Raw genomic sequence first — 22,328 nt, forward strand, 5'->3', positions numbered from 1 at the left:
TCCAGCATGGAAGGCTTGTATCCATTCTCCCCCTCATTTTTTCAGCATAAATCCACAACTCATTGGCAGGGCAGTCGGATTCAGCAGGCACTCACCATTAAGACCAGAACACTGACAGCATGTAAACAAGGTGAGATGGCAAAAGATACAGATCCATTGATCCTTCCCGATGGAGAACCAAAAGAAAAGCCTCGGAGACAATGAGCTCACACGTGCCGGTGAACACACACAAGAACAAGTCAAATGTCTCAACAAGGATTTACTTTAACAAAACGCACAGGTACGCGATGCTCAAGTCTTACTAGAAAGGAGTCACTTGGATTTCCCCCCCACCTCTCCTTACACAGCACAAGCCAGTGACCAGCTAAACATTCAGACCCATTATTGAATAGAAGGGAGCAGCATCAGACACAAAATCTCAGGCCCTGGTTTTATGTGCCTTTAATACTTTTTTTCCTTTTCTCTGCGTTCACTAAACAGGATTAAAAATTTTCTTTGTAAAGCTACTTTTCATAGCTTTTTGTTTTCCCTTTGTATTTATCATGTTTTTAATTTCTTCTCTGAGGAGGAATTCTCTGAATCTGTATCTTCCAATTCGATTCGGTGCCTTTTGAGGCCACTGTGGCCGTGAACAGCCCTACTGCTGTCTGTGTCTGGGGGGTCAGTGGGGTCCTCTCTCGTTCCAGCACTGGGGGTCTCACAGGCCATTTCAGACCCACAACAATCTTTGTGTAGGAGCGTCCCTGTCAGGGACAAGTTATCATGGTCAGTGTCCGAATGTCCTGGGGAAGAGCAGGCCACTGCCTCCAGCTCCCCGAAGTTCTGCCCATTGTTGTGGGGATGAGGGGGACGGGGGTGTAAGCGTCCATTGTTGTGGTTGGCACAGATGGTTTCGGGGCTCCGCTCCTCACTGTCATCAGACTGGGTCCTGGGACAGCTGCCAGACCCACTGCTGAGAGTGGAGCCAGATGCCTTGGGGACAGGAGGAGAGGGCGGCTCCTCAGCCCGGCTGCTTAGGGCCTTGCTCAGGGCCTTTCCATTGAGCTTCTTGGTTTCGAAAGAATGTTCTACAGAGCTACCATTGTTAGTGTCCTGTGAGGTATCTTCTGGCGCCTCTGCCCAAGGGTGGCTGCTGTGCTCATGGCCTGGGCCATTGCTGGGATTTCTAGCAGAAGTCCCTTCTTTAAAAGCATCCTTGCTGCGACCTTCAGGGGGCAGGTCCTGGTTCCTCTGGGCTATGGTCATGCTTAGACAGGCTTCCTTACTGGAAGAAGGGGCTGGGTTATCCTTGTGGCTGGTTCCGGCTCTCCCTTCGTCGGCCTCCCCAGCCACGAGGGAGCTCTCTCCATCTTTGTTATTTGAGTAGGAGATATATGAGTAGCGGAGCCACTTGTAAGCCTTATAAATTTTTCGTTCAACCGACTCTATGTCGGAGGTTGGCGATGCTCGGCTCGGCTGAATCTCCAGGGTGGAAGTGCCCCGCTCAGGGGAGGACGTCGGGGAGGAGGAGAGGTCATCCACTTTGATCTGGGGGTAATCGTAGTTGTCTTCTCCAATGTAGGTGTTGGCGGGCTTGGTCGCAGGGGTGGGCCTCTCTTCCCGGGGTGTCTTCTGTCGGCGCCGCATGGCGTTCCGCTGCCGCGTGGAGGTTCGGCGCTCGTTCAGCTCCTCCTGGTCCTCAGAGCTGCTGGAGCTGCTGGAGCTGCTGGACTCGTCTTCAGGGCTGGGAGACCGCGGCCGGGGGAAGAGATCTGTGTCCAGCTCAACCTCGCAGGCGTTCTCCTCGGAGTCGGACTCGTTGGAGAGAGCCAGGAGGCGTTTGTCCTGGTAGCGCCGCAGGGCAGACAGGCGCTGCTGGCGAGAGGCTGCGTCCTCGCACGTGGGCGGCGGTGGAGGCGACGCCACCGCGTTGGTGGTGGTGACCCGCAGGGGCCCCAGATGGAAGGCGCTGTCGGCATTCTCGTCCACCGTGGGTGGAGGGGAACGGGGCAGCGAGGCTGAGGACTCTGAGTCAGTGTAGCCTGAGCGTTCGCTGACCCCAGCGTGCAACTGGAGTATAGTGCTCTCACTGAGGTCGCTGTCGGAGTCAGAGCTCCAGCCCTCGATCTCTCGGCGCACCAACGAGTCAAAGAAGGCCATCATCCGGGGGTCTTCCTGCACGGACTGATTGGCATAGTCGTGTGACAGGCCACTCCCGCTGTTCAGCACAAGGCTGATGTATTCTTCGTGGGTATAGAGGCAGCGGGAATCATCCTCAATCCGTCCGTCTAGGTCTCCTGTACATCCTGGCTGCTTGTATGGGCTCCAGATCTGCACAGAAGGTAAAAACAAAACCAAGGAGGCCTGATTGGGAGGTACTCTAAAGCTGGTAGTGATAAAGAACACTAAGGCAGAGTTTCTCCGGTCCCTCCCCTGCCATTTAGCCAGGATTTGCTAGCCAGTTTTAAAAATTTATTCTTTACCAGACCGGATTATGTGGGCCACACATGAAAACCCAGGCTTCTAGAGTCAGATGTTGGAAAAAGCATTGTTTAGGACACGGCATCAGCCTAGTGTTGGGAAAGCGAAGTCCCGTCTCCAGGCGCAGCACAGTGACATGCCATCTCCCCTACAGCGCCCCCTCTCCTTTAGCTTCCTGTGTTAGTAGCGTGGAAATTACAACAACCCCCTTCATAATCTTGAAGGGCAGGGGAAGACTTGAAGATTGGCCAACGTGCTCAAAACTCTCAGAAGACTGAAGCTGTGCACAGGGAGGTGCCACTTTTTCAAAGTGGAAACAGACCCAGCAGTCAGTCCTCCGTGGTAGTTAGTATTTCAGCCTATAACTCCACTTCTCCCCAACTGCAACATTTCTATTTTTAACTAATGGGAATTGCTTGTGGAGCTTGATAAGAATAGCCAACTGCCTACACTGCAGTTCCCTCTTGGACATGCAGGCATCAGTTACCCGGGAAACTGGGTTCTCTTAACCAGGTTGCTGCTGGCCTGCTCCCCAACTCTTCTGTTAGCTACAGGAATGGGTAGGACATACACCCCAAGACTGGAGCCCCACCCTTTAACAGCCTCCACTCTATCACCAGAGATACAGGCTGACAACCAGAGGATCTAGGCAGAGCTAGGTAGGACTCAAACTCAGGTATGCCTGACTGCAAAGGCCCAACTTTACAAGTGGAATAAGTTATGCAAAAATCCAGTTCAAGGTAATTAAGCTGTCACTGCAAATGAGAATGCTTAGCTTCACCTGACTGCCAGACTGGTCCATGGAGCAGCTCACAGAAGCTCAGTTACATCAGCCGGTAGCCATGGCAACTCAGATGAAATTCCAGGCGATTTTCTTGCCTGACAGGCTGGTGTCTATCTTTAGGCACCCAACCCAGAAAACAGGGCTCTTCATTCTCTAACCTGGATCAAGACAATGCCTTTGCTTCCCCAAAGCTATCCAAGGACAAATTCACCTCCTTATGAGCACTTTCCTGAGGCCCAACCCTTCCCATGCTTAACTTGTAACTTCTGGGAGGCAGAATCTCTTTGGAGGATCCCCAGTTCAAAAGGGGCTAGAAAAACCTAAATTAGCTCTTTTCACCAATTCTTACTTTAGATTTATTCTTCTTTTGACTTTGTTCCCTGCCCACAACTCCTCAGGCGTTCTCCCGTCTCCATCTTCATTATGTGACCCAGGGGAGGTTTAAGTAGTGGTTCTCACAACCCAAAGTGCACAAGAATCACCTGAAGAGTCATAACAGTGTTGACTCCTGAGTCCCACCCTTAGAGATTCTGATTCACTACATCACCACTGGGTACCAGGGCTCTGCATTTTTAACAAGGAGAGACCAACATTTAAGAAACACTAGTATACGGTTAGAAAATAGTGGAGGGGCACATGTGTGGCTCAGTCTGTTAAGCATCTGACTCTTGATTTCGGCTCAGGTCATGATCTCATGGTTCATGAGATTGAGCTCTACATCGGGCTCTGTTGCTGACAGGGCAGAGCCTACTTGGGATTCTCTCTCCCCCTCTCTCTCTGCGCCACCCCCACTCTCTCTCTCAAAAATAAATATAGAAAAAAAATTTATTTTTGAGAGAGCACAAGTGGGGGGTGCAGAGAGAGGGGGACAGAGGATGCAAAGCAGGCTCCATGCTGACAGCAGCGAGCCTGATGTGGGGCTCAAACTCACAAACCGTGAGATCATGACTTGAGCTGAAGTCAGATGCTCAACTGACTGAGCCATGCAGGCACCCCCCCAAAAAAAACTTAAAAAAAAAAAAAAGTTAAGTAGCAGAAAATAAAGGATTTTTCTGAGATTCTCAAATTCTTTGTGAGACCCAAAGTTTGGGAAACATTCAGATATGGCCTTCAACAACAGGCTCAAGCTACGAATGACTATCTCTGCAAACAAATGTCCAAGGGAAAAGTTTGGTGGCTTAGGAAGGAAACTGGAGGGATTCCAAAGGCAAAGTCCTTAGGACTTTTTGGGGCCTCATTCTATATTCTGGGCCAGATCTCTTACTTTCTCAGTTTAAAAATGGTAAAATGTTACTAACCATGTTATCTAATATAAAGATGAATCTATATGTGCATCACAGAAACACAGAATTTGTTAACAGAAGTACAAAATATTGAAGGTGGGATGCTGGTCCAACTATCTAACAAACCAGTTTCTAGGTTCTTTCTGATCTATTACCCAGCCTCCTATTTCTTCCTTCAGGAATGAAAATCATTAACACTGAAAGTCAGCTTTTATTTGGGCTCTGGAATGTATTAAGCTGAGGTAGACTTTCATTCCTGAAGCTTAGAGTAATGGAACAAACCACTGGATCAGGAGACAGGAGACTTGAGTGTGGGTTCCCACTCAATTCCTAGTTAGCTGGTTGACCTTGGATAAAGCTCAACCCCCTGATCTAAACAGTGAATTAGATGGGTCTTATCCAATCCTAGGATTCAGAGCAAAACAAAACCATCATGCCAGACAGCCAGTTTTCAGTCCTCAAGGGACTTGTAGCACAGAGCTGCTGGGGCCGACAGAAGGGGTAGGAACCCCAGCTCTGTGGCCTCACATAGCCCTGGGCAAATGACTTCACTCTCGAAAGCCTCTTTTCTCATCTGTAGAAATGAAAATGACGAAATGACATAACCTATACCACAGCACAACAAAACATGGTGCTTTCTCTTTCACTTGGCAGCTGAACACCTTAACTAGAAAGTCTCAGACCCATCCTCAGAGAGACTTTTGAACATCAGAAGGACTGACCGTCGCTATTATCTTAGTCCTCATCCTTAAAATGTCAGTTTCAAATATTTGTGAAAGTGGTTATTTCTTTCCACTGAAACAACTCAGAAGTAAAGCAACAAAAACACAACTTCCTTTAAAAAAATTTTTTTAATCTTTATTTTTGAGAGTGAGAGAGAGACAGAGCATGAGCAGGGGAGGGGCAGAGACAGAGAGGGAAACACAGAATCTGAAGCAGGCTCCAGGCTCTGAGCTGTCAACACAGAGCTCGATGTGGGGCTCGAACTCAAGGACCACGAGATCATGACCTGAGCTGAGGTCGGATGCTTAACCGACTAAGCCACCCAGGTGCCCCCAAAACACAACTTCCTGTTGCTAACATGTTAAATGTGGCTAGATATGCCTCCTCTAGGGGCAAGGTTCATGAGAAAAGGAGGGATGAGCAGGTTCCTTTCCAAGCCCAGTGAAAAGTTTAGTTCAAGAGACTGCTGAGGGTAGGGCCCTGCAGTGGCTCAGTCCATTAAGCATCTGAGTCTTGATTTCGGCTCAGGTCATGATCACACAGTTCATGAATTCAAGCCCCACATCAGGTTCTGTGCTGACAGTGTGGAGCCTGCTTGGGATTCTTTCTCCCCCCCTCTCTCTGCCCTTCCCCTCCTCATTCTCTCTCCCTCAAAATAAATAAACATTAAAAAAAAAAAAAAAAGGCTGCTGAGGAAAAAGATGCAGTTCAATTCTTATTTAAACATCATCAAAATGGAAAGCAATTAAGTAGCAAGTGTTCTGATCTACATAGGTGACCATGACAAGCTTGATGTAGCAGCTCTAAGCCTTCTTCTCTTTGTGATACTGTACTAAATTAAGAAATTTGTCAGGGGTGCCCAGGTGGCTCAGTCAGTTAAGCGTCCGACTTCGGCTCAGATCAGGATCTCATGGTTCGTTGGTTCGAGCCCCATGTTAGGCTCTGTGCTGATAGCTCAGAGCCTGGAGCTTGCTTCGGATTCTGTGTCTCCCTCTCTTTTTGCCTCTCTCCTGCTCATGCTTGGTCTCTCTCTCTCTCAAAAACAAATAATAAACATTAAAAAAAATTAAAAAAAAGAAATTTGTCCATCTACCAAGAAAATCTATACAGACAGAGACCTAAAATTGCTACTCAAGGGTTCTCCACACTCTCTAATCTGGCTTCCAAGACCTTCTGGGCCCATCTCTCGCTAGCCTTCCTGCCTTATATCTTAGATCTGTCTTCTTGTGCACTTCATTTTGGCCAAACATGATCATTTTCTGAACAGGTCCTACACTTCACTGTTTCTGAGTATTATTTCTTAGTATAATGCCTGGAACACTGTAGGTGATCAATAAATATTTACTGATTCAATGAAATAATTAACTACCCATTCCCTCTACTTAGAATGTTCCTGGTATCTTATTCTTCTTCCTTTTACAGTCTTTATTCCTCAAAATCTAGTTCAAATATTGCCTGCCTGAGGTTACCACAGACGGGAAAACTCTCTTTCCCCCAGAGCATTTTGTTTATATCTCTTATGTAGATATTGCATTTTTTCATTATCTTTACTTCTTGTCTCTCCTACTGGGTCATCAATTCCTGGGGGACCTGCGTTACCCTTTTTTTTTCCTTTATGTTCCCCATAGGCCCTAGCACAAATGGCATACACAGGTATATCATAAATGTCACAAGTATCATAATTGAATAAATGAATACTGGTCTTTGAGGGAAAAAAATGTCAGCATTTGTCCTATCTTGCCCCTCTGTGTTTAAATACAAAACAAACCCCCTCATTTGCTCAGTGTGGACATTCAGGGAGTTAGAAAACTGTTATGGGTGAGAAGAGGTTGGCCCTGACAGCAGGGATTCTACTCTGAGTTAAAAAGGCAGCAGTAAAGGACAAGGGAGAAGGTGAAGTAGAGAGAAAAAAGAGCTCAGACGGGGCTAAAACATTATGCTCTTGGGGCCATTGGTCCTCTCAGAAATAGCAAGCAGGAAAGTGACACTTATTAAAATAGTCAGAAATTGTCAGGCACAGGTAATTCACAAGGCACTCCTGGATGGCAAGTCACTGTTAGCATCCTTACTTGACAGATGGGAAACAGACTCAAATAACTGTTCAAGGGCACCAGTTGTGTTGACTTAAGGTTTCAAATGGCTAATCAGGCCTCTTGGTAGGGCAGCATTCAGACCCCATGGGAACCTGGAAGCAGTGAGTTCCATAGTTAAGTCTGGATAACCTCCCAGAGAAAACATTTTCTTCTCTTTCTCCTCTGAGAACTTGGCTAGTTTCCAAACATGACCTTTAGGGTAAGGCCTCCAGTTGACTAAACAATAAATGGGGAGACTAAGTACAGAAGCATCCCAGAGTACATAGCCAAACAGGAATCTCTCTTCTAAAGGAGATGTCCAAGCTGGGCTCTGAGAAAGAGAATGACGTCACCAGGCCGAGAGAGGACATGCTACTGTGCCAACCCATTAGTCATCGGCCAAAGGAGAAGAGAAAGCAATTCAAGGGACAGAGCCAACTCCACAACTGCTCAGTGAAGGACTCTTAAGATGACCACCTCTAGCAGGGGCCTCTGGCTGCCTGCTGCCTTCCACCAGCATGGGAGTGTGACAGGACATTGGGAAGAACAAGAAACAGGGCTCTATCCTAACTACCGCTAATCAGCTGTGTAATTAACCCCAGATGGGTAGTTTATCATTTAAATCTCATCATCTATAAAAAGAAAAAGTCCATAAAAATGATCCAGAAGTCCTGATCCAGGTCTGTGGAAAAATATGTGCAATCATGAAAGTCAGTCCTGATCCATAGGACCAACAAAACTTAAATAAAGGAAGTTAGATTAAGGATAAATAAAAATACGACCCATACTCCAACATTACATTTCTGACAACTTCCCTTGCTCAGATATAACTTGAATAGTTAAAGAAAAAGAAAAAGAAAAGGAAAGGGAAAAAGAGAGGGAGGGAGGGAGGAAAAAAGGAAGGAAGGAGGAAAGAAGAGAAGAAAATGAGAACTGGTTTTCAATGTCATTTTAGGATAAAATATGAGGAGTTTTATCTTTTGGGGGGATTATCATCCATCCTTACTTAAAAATCAAGTTATCAATGAGTCCTGAATAATTTATCATTTGCCCCAAACCTTCATTTTCTCTGATGTGGAAAAGGGTTACTAACTACTGGAATGTGAGTGATGTCCTTCTGTGGACACAGGCCAGGCTCGGTCTCTTGGTTGCAGGTTCCAAATACATTCCTTGGCTGGGTTCAGTTCATTGAGTCGATGTGCAACTAATGCAAGTGTTTAGCTTCAATCACAACCACATGCAGTGGTTTTTGATATGTTCTGAGACAATTTAGCTATGCTTCTGGCAGTCACTTAGTTATGTCTGTGCCATATTAGCATAGCAATTAATGCAAAGTGCACCCGAGTAACTGAGGGGACGGTGGCTTCCAGATGAGGTTTGGAAAACAGAACTCATCAGACTCCAGATCAAAAGCTATCGGCAATGTAGTGGCATACAAATGGCATCTAGTTTCAAAGCCTGGTGACTATTTTTAAAAGAGGTCCTGAAAGGAGGGTTTTAAACCACTCTTTTTAATATCAATTTTTCAGTATTTTGTAGCATGTGAAAATAATCGAGAGGTTTTTAAAAGTAATCTGTGTCCAACGTGGGGCTTGAACTCACAACCCCAAGATCAAAAGTCGTGTATGCTCTACTGACTGAGCCAGCCAAGTGTCCCAAAATAATTGAGAATTTTGATAGACCTTTAGTATGTTTAGATATGAGGTCCTATATATATTGTTCTAGTTTCTTCCCATTATGAATTATAATAATTTGTTTAAAACAGTTAGAAGGGAAAGATGCCTCACCTTGATAATCTTTTCTACGCCAGAAGAGCAGATCATGTAGGTGTGAGGGTTAAATCGGACCTGGTTAACAATAGACCGATGCCCTTTCAGCACCATGAAGGCTCCGTTGACCACCCTACCAATGCCACCTGGGAAGACAGAAGGAAACAAAAATCAAATGATGAAATGGAGCAAAGTAAAGAGGTTCCAGTAATGGCAGACAAACAGTTCTGAACTGGAGCCAAGATTTTTTATTAACTATGCCATCAGCAGAATGCTTAATCTTACAGATAAAGTTGCTATGGAAAGAGGGAAGATGAAATATTCTCTCAGCATATGTGCTCTTACCAAGAGCCTTTATTTAGCCTGTAAGCATTGCCCACGCCCACCCCCTGCAATTCCATTGTCAATGAAGCCACAGGCACTTAAAACATTTCTCAAGTTTTTGATCCCCAAGATAGAACCCAAGTGTTACCTTAGAAAAGACCAGTCATGAGCAAAATGAGACTGAACTACTTGGGAACAGTTAGGCAGCTGAGCCAGGGACATGCAGAACCAGAAGCATATAATTACTTAAATGCACAGAAAAATCTCTCATCTACTTGCCCTCAATTTCTATGATGAAGGTAGCAAACAAAACAAACATATGAAAACCACGGGGAAAATAATGGAAAAAATCCTTTTATTACCCTGATAATGGGGAGAGTTAGGGATAAAGAAAGGAGATGTGGGCCACTTCCATAATAGGAAGGGCCCAGGTACTAAGAATGTGAATTAGAGTAAGGGCCTTAAAACCGTCACATATGGATTAAAATCAAGAGGCCACTAATAGAAAGCTGTATTTTAAGGACCGTCCTGTAGGCTTTCTTCTTCAGTGACTGAGAAAAGCACCAGAGGCCTGGAACATATAACACAGATGAAGATGTCATCATTTATACACTTGAAATAATCTCAAAGGTTCAACTTCACTGGTAAGGGCATCACACACAACATACACATCCATGTTCTAAACAAGGTCGCTTCTGAGCAACCATCAACAGCTTAGTACACATAAGCCAACCTGTGTCCCCAGCCAACTGGCAAAATGTGATGCGTTCAGACACAAACAAATAAGTGTCTGTTTATCTAAGCAATGAATACCATCGTAGCCCCTACCAGGAGCTTGGCACCACTAGGGCACAAAGTATCAATCAGTAGGCAGTCTTGGCTTCACATACTTCCACCCCACTCCCAACTCCACCTTGTTTAAACATTCATTCCAGGGGCGCCTGGGTGGCGCAGTCGGTTAAGCGTCCGACTTCAGCCAGGTCACGATCTCGCGGTCCGTGAGTTCGAGCCCCGCGTCAGGCTCTGGGCTGATGGCTCGGAGCCTGGAGCCTGTTTCCGATTCTGTGTCTCCCTCTCTCTCTCTCTGCCCCTCCCCCGTTCATGCTCTGTCTCTCTCTGTCCCAAAAATAAATAAAAAACGTTGAAAAAAAAAAAAAACATTCATTCCAGACATTTCTCATCTCAGTGTCCTAGAGGGACAATGACTAGGAACAATATCCCTTCTCCAGACATAATCTGGTTCTGGAGAAGGTGTCTTCTTCTGCTTTTGGCCTCCTGACACAATTCCTCTTGTGACTCATGGAAGATATCCCTCTTTATTGCCATGTACATATGTATCTTTTTTATGACAGTGAGAGTTTTCAGACTGCATTGATCTGTTCCTTGGTAGTGCCCACTTAACTAGCACTAGGTGCTTATTCTACTTGGTAAGTGACAAAAACGTCCTTTGCCTAATTTTCCCACCATAGTTGACATAATTAATGTTTGAATTATCCAGGATGTATAATATACTTAAAGTTATCCATATCTCAACCCAACATCATCAAGTTTGCTAATAAACCTTGGAGAGTGACTAGACCATAGAATAAATGTGTTTTCATAGATCAGGAAAGGTTAAGCACTAAAATAGGCTGCCATGATGGGAATCCCTAGGCAGCCTGAGTGTACTGGGTTCCTAGAGTGGAGTGGGAGGAGGGGAAGGTAACTTGAGCCTAATCAAAATAAAAATAAACTTGAGAAAATTAAGGACAAGAGATCCATGGGAATCTAAACCAGTCGTCTCAACATAGGGATCTTACCACCCCCCAAAGATTTCCCTTGGATTTTTTTTTTTTTTTTCTTAATATAAGGTTGATTCAAAAAGTAGCATTCCCATTCATGGTTTTCTTCTGAATTCTACCCATACCTGTGCTGGGGTAGTCACTTAGCAAAGAATCTTTGGGTTAAACCTAGTACTGATCTCTTATTTAATCCTACTGCCTCCAAGAAAAGTAATTTAAATGACTCAATCTTTCTAAATCTTTCTGGCAGTTATCATATGGGTTGGTTTTTTTTTTATAAGTCATCAACTTAAGAAAGGGGAAGGGGTAGACTCTATCCAATGGCATCCTGAGTACAAGCTCCATAGTATCACCACAAGACATTGCCAACACTGAATAGTTCACGAAAGTAGAACTGGCTCTCTTGCGTACCTAGAACTGGGGGCGCAATGCCTGAACCAAAAAGTACCTGCTTAGTAAGCACTTGTTGAATGGACAGTGTTTCAGGAGAGGGCAACTCTAGAATAAATACCACCAAAGGAGGACAGATAGAGCATCTCATGTCTTAAAGAATCAACTACCACAGAACTAAATTTTATTAACCAAACTGATCTTAATCTGTTAAAGGTTATTTGGAATACAATTACAGTAACTTTTGGACTTGCAGAATAAGTGAAAGGGTACCCACATCTGTAAATTGAGACCATGGGAAAACTTTCTATTGCTCTTCCATGCTATGTGACCTCATCTGATTTCTCTTCTTGGCAGCAATTTTTTTTTAAGTTTATTTATTTATTTTGAGAGAAACACATATATCGCAAGTAGGGGAAGGGCAGAGAGAGAGAGGCAGAAAGAGAATCCCAAGCAGGCTCCACACTCCTGACATGGGGGCTCAAACTCACAAAACTGTAAGATCCTGACCTGAGCTGAAACCAAGAGTCAGATGCTTAACTGACTGAGCCACCCAGGCACGCCAGCAATTTTAATACAGATCTTCTCTCCTTCTTCCCACCCAAACTGATACCTAGGAAATCTGAAAAAGAGGAAATCCATAGAACCAAGAGACTGATGGTAAAAACAGATACAGGAAGAATTATGGCTGCCATGTGTTTAAGGTATCCAAGGCTGTGTACACAAAATCAGAAAAACGAATGGGTTTCAGGGAGGTTCTTGATAGTCCTCCTGGTTTCCAGGTTTGAATGATTGAATATAGCTGATGGTGTATAGTTAGATACAATGATTTTTAGAGAATAAATTTTTATCAGTCCTGGAGATTTGTATAAATAAGATTTCTTCATTCTGAAATGGCTAAGGTCAAGATGCTACTATCAGTAAAAACTTGGGGTCTCCCCTCTCCATTACCTAGCCAGACCATGCCTGTCAATAGCAGGATCAAGTTGGCAGGAGTCAGGCAGGGAATATTTTTTTCTAATAACTACATAATCTACACACTCTCCCCTCAGGATCATTTCTAAGACTGTGGTGACAGGACTGGTGAGGGTCAACCTCACCCCATGAGCTGAGTCAAGGCCTAATCACTAATAATGGATACCAATGAAAAAGCACATACCCGGGAAGAGCCACCTTACTCATTTTTGAGCTGTCATTCGTTTATACACTTCTGTACAAACCAACGATCATTGTGCTGGGCCATCTGCTCTGCCTGGCCCAACCAAACATGTTGGCATCATTTTGTAGGTTTTTTTGTTTTTTTGTTTTTTTTTTTTAAGTCAAGGCCAAAGTTGCTATATCTTCATCTTTCCTTTGGTTCAGAAGGGATGCCAGGGAGGTGAAGAAGGCTATAAATTGGGGCGCCTGGGTGGCGCAGTCGGTTAAGCGTCCGACTTCAGCCAGGTCACGATCTCGCGGTCCGTGAGTTCGAGCCCCGCGTCGGGCTCTGGGCTGATGGCTCGGAGCCTGGAGCCTGTTTCCGATTCTGTGTCTCCCTCTCTCTCTCTGCCCCTCCCCCGTTCATGCTCTGTCTCTCTCTGTCCCAAAAATAAATAAAAAACCGTTGAAAAAAAAAAAATTTAGAAGGCTATAAATAGGCTTTACCTATTTTACTGCAAGAGTTTAGAAAAGAAAAGGAGTGGGCCTCTCATAAGATTCCAGTATCAGTAACTGACTATCTTAGCAAGATTCCAAGAAGCACAAGGGACTCAGAGAAAATACCTTACTTAGAACCCTGATAAAGACCTTTCTAAAATGCCAAAGCCAAGCGTCCCTCCAGAGAAGACAAGGCGCTAAGTGTATAGGCCCTCATTCCCCCTTCCTTACCTATGCTCCTCTTCCTACAACATTCAGCCAGAGATTTGTCCCCTTAGGACTTTCAAGGGTCAGGACAACATTCCCATTTCTTGCCAACTTCAGTTACTTCTGTTTGTCAATTTTATTTGTTTCAACAAAATCCTCTAAGAATGACTATGCTTTCAACTCAAAAGGTAAAAGCAACCTGGTCAAGATTTCTTGATGATTTAGTCTAACAGCAATTTATCAATCACATTGGGAAGAGGTCTTCAGTGGCACTTGGGGCTATAGAACAGGACACTTAAGTATGTTGTAATGAAATAAATCCCAAATCAATCTGGATAAAATACCAGTATTAATTTTCTTGTCAGAGTTTTTGGATTTTTTCCCCCTTCTATTAATTAATGGGTAGGACAAACTCTTTTGTGAGAATGGGAAGGAGAAACAATGGGTAACACTGAGATTAGGGACGGTGAAGTGTGAAAGTGGTAGTGAGGAACCAGGAACAAAGACCAGATGACTGTAAGGGGCTGATGGAAGATAAGAAATTAAGATGGCAGGAGATAAATTTGCATTTCCAAGCAATAGAGTATTGACCCCCATGAACACAGTAAATATCCTTGATCTTCCAAGATTTATGTTGACATATCCAACATAGTAATAAGAGGATTGGACAGATAAGGGCTCAACAGGGGCTCCTGGGTGGCTCAGTTGGTTAAGCTTCCGACTTCAGCTCAGGTCATGATCTCACGGTTCGTGGGTTTGAGCCCTGTGTCAGGCTCTGTGCTGACAGCTCAGAGCCTGGAGCCTGCTTCAGATTCTGTTTCCCTCTTTCTCTGCCCCTCCCCCACTTGCACTCTGTCTCTCAAAAATAAATAAAACGTTAAAAAAAAAGGACTTAACAAATGGTTAAATTGAAACTAGTGGAGAATATTGTTTGCTTAAAAAATTTTTTTAGGTTTATTCATTTATTTTGAGAGAGAGCAAAAAAACACAGGCAGAGGAGGGGCAGAGAGAGAGAATCGGTTAAGCATCTGACTTCAGCTCAGGTCATGATCTCACGGTTCGTGAGTTTGAACCCTGCATGGGGCTCTGTGCTGACAGCTCAGAACCTGGATCCTGCTTTGAATCTGGTGTCTCCCCGTCTCTCCCCCCCTCTCCTGTTCACGCTGTCTCTATCTTCTCAAAAATAAATGCTTAAAAAATTTTTTTAAGTTTTAATTAATTTTTTTTTTCCCAGTAATCTCTATACCCATCATGGGGCTTCAACTCATGATCCAGAGATCAAGAGTTGCATGCTCTTCTGACTGAACCAGCCAGGTTCCCCAGGAAAATATTGTGGGTTTTTTGTTTGTTTTTAGTTTTTTCTTAGGGTCTTTATTTATTTTGAGAGGCAGAGACAGCACAAGTGGGGAGGGGCAAAGAGAGGGGGAAAAAATCCCAAGCAGGCTCTGCACTGGCAGTGAGGCTTGAACTCACAAACTGTGAGATCATGACCTGAGCCGAAATCAAGAGTGGGACCCTCAACCAACTGAGCCACACAGGTGCCCTGAGAATACTGTTAAAAGAGTGGTATAAAAAAAAAACCCTCAATATTCAGGTAAAAATGACAGATTACAGTAAATGAAAAGCTTGTAGCATTTCATGTGATAACTTTATCTGGTAGGCTCTAGGTTGGAATATTAAACAAAATCCTGCAGAATGTACTGATGGGGCAAGACGATGAGCAAATACTTAAAGGAGTGGTACTATTTTGGGGGGCGGGGGAGGAGAGAAGTTGAAAAATCAGGTAAGTGATCATTCAAATGATATAATGGAAATCAAATCTCTGGAATTACCTAGTCCTTTCCTAAGCAAGAAGACTTGGGCTTGGTGATAGTCACCAGAGAATCCAAAGGTTTCATTCAGTCCTCATCCTGCGTATTCGACCTGTCAGCAAGATCCAGCGTAGTTACCTCTCCTTTCTTCACTGCCTTCCTAGGATCACCATCTCTTGGTTTTCCTGCTACTTCATTGGTCACTCCTTGTTGGTTTCCTTTTTGGCTTCTCTCGCTGACTTTTTTTTTTTTAATGTTTATTTTTTTTCACTGTTTATTTTTTTAATGTTTATTATTTATTTTTGAAAAAGAGAGACAGGGAGACAGAGCGTGAGCGGGGAAGGGGCGGGGGAACACAGAATCTGAAGCAGGCTCCAGGCTCTGAGCTGTCAGCACAGGGCTCGAACCCACGAACCATGAGATCAAGACCTGAGCTGAAGTTGGATGCTTAGCTGACTGAGCCACCCAGGCGCCCCATCCTCTCCCTGACTTCTTAACACTTGAATGCCTTAGGGCTCGCCTTTGCTCTCCTTCTTTTGACTAGGTATGCTCACCTGTTTGGTGATTTCATCCAGTCTTATGGCTTTAAATACAACCTACATATGACCATAACTCAAATTTTTATCTCTAGTCCAGAACGTTCTCTCAAACTCTAGAATTTCATACCTCTATATCCAAACTGTTCAATATCTATCTCTACCTGGATGTTTAAGAGACATCTCAAATGCTACCTGCTTCCCCTCTTCCCCTGGCAAATCTATCAGGAAATCCTGATGCATTTCCCTTCAAAACACAGCTAGACTGTAACCTCTATTACCTTGGCTCGAGCCACCATCACCAGTCATCTGTGTTATGTGAGACTCCTACCAGTCCTCACTCCTATCTTTGGCAGCCCCACTCCCACCATCTATCCTCAACTCAGCAGCTAGAGCGATGCCGTTAAAATAAGCTGGATTGTGTCACTCCTCTGCTCAGAATTCTCTAATGGCTCCCCCGTTTCACCCACAGTAACAGCCTATAGGGACACTCCCTGTGCCCCACTTACCACTGTGACTTCAACCCCTACTATTCCCCCCTCCCTCACTCTGCTTCAACACATTGATTTCCTTGTTGTTTCTCAAACACACGAGGCACAGTTTCGCTTCAGAACTTTGCACTAGTTCTACCTAAAATACTCTTCCCCCAGATTTCTGCATGGCTAACTGCCTTACCACTTTGAAGTTTTGCTCAAACGGGATCTCCTCAAAGAGGTCTATACTGAACATCCCATCTAAAAAAATTACATTTCCCTGCCCCCTCCATACCACTTCCTATCCTCCTTATTCCACTCTATTTATTTTCCATAGCACTTCTAACTTTTTAGACATAATTTACTGTCTACTGTTTTTTTTAAGTTTATTTATTTATTTAAGTAATCTCTACACTCAGTGTGGGGCTTATCCACGATCGCCAGATCAAGAGTGGCACGTTCCTTCGACTGAGCCAGCCAGGTGCCCCTACTGTGTCTACTGTTTATGGTTTGCTTCTCTTGGTAGAGTATAAGCTCCATGATGGCAGGGATCTTTTGTTCCTTTGCTGTATATCCCAACACTTTAGAACAGTGCCCGTGTAGAGTAGGTTGTCAATAAACATTTGTCAAATGAATGAAAAGATGTGCCTGTGGAATATAAGTATACTGGACAAGACCTAATCTTTGTTAGTGGGCTCCATCACCCAATGTGTGGATTATCAAGTGTTTCTCCATCTTCCCTTTGTCGGTGTTGGATGTTTCTTTTACGGCAGTTGTACAATAGTAAGAATGGGGAAATAAAGGGGCTAACTCCTCCTTATGCTTCACAATCCTCTGAAATGCTAATTCCATGAAAACTTTACTGATCCTCCACATCTCTTCAAGACTCCCTTAATGATCTTTTCTATGGGCTTTGGAACCCTCTTTTAAATTAAGTGTGTTCACACACACACCCTTTTCTCATCTTTCTCAGACTGGAAGTTCTTTGCAGCCAAGAAAGTATTTATTCTTTCAATCACCTGTAGTGCTTTGCATAATGTCTTATGTTCGGATACTTAGGAAGTGAACAAATTGAAGTAAATCCCCTCATCATCTTCTCTGGAACAAGCCTTGGAGGGGGAAGCTAAAGCTATTATTACCAAAATAATAATTTTGGGGAGTATCTGTTGAGGCAATTAATCTATTTCATTCCTGACACCACTGGTAGAATTAAGATGTTACTGCTCTGAGGGGCAAGGGACTACTTCTTTCCGTGCTATAGCTAAAAGCGTTGTTCAAATAACCTCAGTAATTCCAAAAGGCCTGAGTGAACACTCCCTGAGTCTCTAAGTTTCAAACAAACCATAAGAAGTACAATCAGGGTCCTGACAATACAGAGAGCAGTGGCTGCCTCGTGGGGAGGCACCTAACCACCTAGGAGTTTAAAAACAGCCAGACGAGGACAGCCAGTGCTGTCAGAAAAGCTCCAAGAACCCCACAGACTGCAGTGCTTAACTGCGCAAAAAGTCAGTTTATACTAGTTCCTCTTTCATCGTCTGTACTTCACATGCGTTTGCAACCAACTACTCGTGACCAATTAAAACAGTTGTCTTCCAGCTACAAGGGAGGAAGAAGCAGATGCCCAGGCCTAACCCACTGAGAGTGAACGCATGTCTAGAAAAAGGAGAGACAGAGCACGCACACACATGCAGGGCCTGTGAAAATGCACGTACAGCTGTTTCCAGCCTACATCCTTGGCCTGCTGGCCGTGGGGGTGGCTGCAGCAACTGGGCAGTGAAACTGCATGTTTTTCCCCTCTATTCAGGGAAAAATCTGTCATAGAGCTTTCCCCCTCTTTAACTACTGATGAATCAAGAGCAACCCTCTTGATTCAAGAACATGCAAGAACAACTCAAATGGCCATTCACAAGGGCACCAGAGGAAGGCAATGTCTTGGATTCTAAGGAGTTTCTCAGAGAAAAGTTAAAAGGGAGAAAGCTTTCTTCATGAGAAATATCATTAAAGAGTAGCTATTGAATAACGTTCAACAATATCCCTAGATAGAAGGTAGATATTATTACTATGGTTGTACTGTTTATATTGCTAATATTCTTCCTTTACAGAGGAAGAAATAAGTTTGGCACGGTTAAACAATTTTTCCGAAGGCTAATCCAGAAGACAAATGGATCAGGTGTTCAAACACAGGCCTACCAACTCTATTACATTATGCTTCTTTCCATATATAGTAAGGTCTTAGCATAGAGGCATATCTCAAGGGAAGCAACTCTATCTGTGAAAACCCTAAAGATCTTTACAGCAAGAATTAGGGGAAAGGGAAGGAGAAAGTAATATGAAGATTTTCCAGAGACACCCACCTCCACCACATGTTGCCAAACTTCATTACTTCCATACCTAAGTTACTAGGGAGCTAGTATCTTAATATACATAGCAGTAACAATGTCTTACAGTTTTCAGAGAGCTCCCAAAACTGTTAAATCATTTCACGGGAGGAGAAGGATTTTTACAGAAGAAACTAACGCTCAGACAATTGCTGTAAGGTAACTCAATCAGCCAGTTAGTGGCAGCACTGGACTTGAATCCAGGTATGATTTTAAGCCTAATGCTTTTTCCAATACACCACACCGGCTCTATACATAACTGTTGGTCTGTTTATTTTAGCTTCAGAATGACCACATAAAAAAGATGCTCTTCCTATGTACTTCAGAAGAGCAAAACATTCTGATGGGCCTGTTCTTTGCCACAGCAGAATTCCCAGTTCTACTCATTCCTCTAATTTTTAGAGAGATTTCTAGAAAATGAGTTATTTTTTTTAATATGAAATTGTCAAATTGGTTTCCATACAATACCCAGTGCTCATCCCAAAAGGTGCCCTCCTCAATGCCCATCACCTACCCTCCCCTCCCTCCCACCCCCCCCTCAACCCTCAGTTTGTTCTCAGTGAAAATGAGTTATTTGATATCAAGTAAAAAACAGCCTACTCTTGCCAGGTAGCTAGTTTTATAGTGGGTATTAGGTCTTACATCTCAAAATGATTTCCTCAGCCTACTGGGAAGCCCTAAGCAGATTACTTAGCCAATTTGTTAAATCAGTACCATTTATATAATAAATACATTTCAGCTCTTTGGAGTTTGGAACTGGAGTTCCCCCAGTGATTTTCAGTCTTTGTGAACAGGAGAGTGGAGAAGAAAAGGATGCCCTTGCTTTTGGCTCACACTCAGGACTGCTCTCCACTAGTTCTCTCAGCATTTGGTATGCCCTGCAAAGCATACAGTAGGCATGCGTTAAGTGCTGATGGCTTGTCTTATTAAGACATATAAGCAAGGCAGTTTCCCCATATTAGCCTGCCTTAGTATCTTCTGTTCAACTGGCAGGCAGGCATGCATAGAGTGAGTGAGCTCGGCCTCATCCATATTTTGTTTAAATCAAAGAGGCCATAGATTAAAGTAGGAATTTCCCCTCAGACTTTTTGTCATCTGAGCATTCAAAGCTAGAACCCACAGGCTGCATCTACCTCATATACTATGCTTGGCTTGCCGAACACTGCTGAATGTTTTTAAAGTTACAAATTCATTGCCAACATTTAAATAGAGAGGTTACATATAAAAATGAGGGGTTCTAAATATCCCTGAAGCCAGGTTTAAGAGTAGGGCTCAAAACAGGAGGCGTTGAGAGCCTGTATAAAGAGGCAGTTATACCATTATGCTCCCCTCTGAGCACACATGGCCAGGAAACTGCCCATTCCCCACATAGGCAGAGACCTCGGGGTGGGATTAAATACAAATCTGTGTATAGATCTGTGAGAGCCATAGCTCTCTTCTCCTATTTGGCTCTTAGAATCATGGCTTAACTACCAAGCAAATACCACTAGCTCAAAGATTCCCATTCGGGGAAAGTAGCTGGTTTCAAGAGCAGAAAGTCAATAGAGAATGTCCAATATTGAAAATTCAAAGATATCAGGAGTTACAGGAAAAGAAAGGAACTGTTGTGTTTAAAAAAAAAAAAGAAAAAAGTTTTGTAATATTATTTGACTTAAAAATATGTACCTGTATTATTTTGATAAAAAGAAGTACTTATAAAAATAGTGAAAGTTATGAAGAAAGAATAAAAAGAATAGAAAGGAAAAGGAAAGATATATGAACAAGGGAAAAGAAAAGAATGTGGGTGGGTTGTCAGAAGAGTGGCAGGAAGGCTGCATTCGCTAAATGAGCCAAGGTTCACAAAAAATAATGCACAAAGGTGCTTACACACAAAGCAAGACAATGATCAAAGGGGCAGACTTATTGTGATAGACTAATGTTGAAGGGCAATACAGAGAAAACAAACCCCTCCGTTACCAGTTAGCGAATCCAACAAGAAAGGTAATCATAACGTCCTATTCTTCACTTGTGTACAAAGAAACCCAAGCATCAAGTAAAGGATGGGAATCCAGGGCCAACCACAGCCCATGTGGAAACCACAGAGTTCCTAGCCAACTCTAAGTATGAGCAGATCACGGGTTCTGGGGCCTCCAAAAACAGCTTGAGTGATCCCGAGTGTATTTCCTGAAACACCCGGTAGCACACTAAATATCAAGGAGCCAAGATTTTCTCTGGTCAGACTTCATCTGTTGAGCTTATTCAGTGAACCCTTAAACGGAGGTAGAACAAATCCAGAGGCGAGAAATCAGTATAGCAAAACAAACATCATCTCTTTGAAGAACTGCTAAACTAAACATGGGGGGTGCTATCTCTGGGGAAGATCTAGAAGAGGACATGAGTGCTACCTTCAAATGAGTAAAAAGCTATGAAGAGGAAGAAGGGCCATTCTCATTAAGCCAGCACTCAAGAAACTACCGGGAAACAGAGTAAGACTTATGGAAGAACTTTCTAGTCACTGGCATTACCCTGGGGGAACAAGCACTTTATCATGATGGATATCCTGGCAGAGGTTTTAAGTTATTCCTCAATAAAAGTGTACTTAAATATATGTAAGTTATAACTCAAGTAAAAATGATTGTGGGGTTGGGTATGTGAACAGAAAATTTTATAGACCACTGATCTGGCCAAATATCCATGCAGTGTTCATGGGATGAATGCTGGGATCTCATGTTTTCATCTTTATTTAGTTGAGAAAATTGTATTTCTATTGTGATTTATTCTTTGATTGATAAGTATTTATTAATTTTTCTTTTTTTCTTGAGGAATTAAAAAAATATCTAGAAAATAGCGCAAAAAGTGGAGATTCATAAAGTTGAACACCCTTATAACCAACATCCAGGTCAAAACTTGGAATATTTTCTGGCCATTTTCATGCCCCATGTGCCTCATTCCAATTATAACCCTTTCCCACCCCCTTAATCAACTATTATCCTGATTGCTATATTAATCACCTCTCTGCATTGTTAATAATTTTATGCATCCAAGTGTACATTTCTAAAACTTCAGTTTTGCCTGGTTTTTGTTTTGTTTAATATGTCTTTTACATTTCTTAAACAATAGGTTTCCTCCTGGCCATCCGCTCTTTTTCTCATTAGAATGTATTTATTGGAGAAAACAGGCCATTTGACCTATCATTTCTGACAGTCTGGGTTCTGTGGATGGTATCCTCACACCATAGCACAATTTGCTCCTCTGTCCTCTGTGCTTCCTGCAAACTGAAAGCTGGATCCTGAGGTTTTATTCAGAGTTGTTTTATTTGGCAAGCCTATTAGTAGTATTGTACTCTTTTATCAGGAGGCACACAATGTCTAATTGCTTTTCTTTTTATGATGTTGGCACCTGTCAATGCTCAGTATTTAGATGCATTAATTCATTGAAGCCTGTAAGTGATTACATTAAAATTATATAATTTCTTTGCAAACATGTCTTTATTAAACCTACATTTTTCGTAGATATTTTCCCTGGATATAGAATTCTGGGTTGGCAGATTTTAATTCTCTAAGCACTTTAGAGATGTCATTCTATTATATTATGACTTCCATAATTTGGCCATCACTCTTATTGTTGCTCATTTGTAAGTGATTTGTACATTTTCTTAGGCTGCTTTTGGTTTCTCATTACCTTTTGTTTTCAAGAGTTTGACTTATGATGTGCCTAAGTGTG

At 43.2% G+C, this 22,328-nt stretch overlaps 1 protein-coding gene across 3 annotated transcripts in view; it reads right to left on the bottom strand.

The window, feature by feature from the left end:
• Positions 1-244: 244 nt before the first annotated feature.
• The window catches only part of DCAF5 (DDB1 and CUL4 associated factor 5), a 104,216-nt gene continuing 82,132 nt past the window's right edge, over positions 245-22,328 (bottom strand). For all 3 annotated transcript variants that reach the window (XM_047861172.1, XM_047861170.1, XM_047861173.1), the window contains exons 8-9: positions 9,110-9,237; positions 245-2,310 (exon numbers count right to left, since the gene is read on the bottom strand). In XM_047861172.1, the coding sequence (XP_047717128.1) occupies positions 541-2,310; positions 9,110-9,237 (1,898 nt within the window). In that variant the 3' untranslated portion in view covers positions 245-540. The remainder of the gene's footprint in view (positions 2,311-9,109; positions 9,238-22,328) is intronic.

Source organism: Prionailurus viverrinus, chromosome B3, assembly GCF_022837055.1.
Source record: "Prionailurus viverrinus isolate Anna chromosome B3, UM_Priviv_1.0, whole genome shotgun sequence".
NCBI lineage: Eukaryota > Metazoa > Chordata > Mammalia > Carnivora > Felidae > Prionailurus > Prionailurus viverrinus.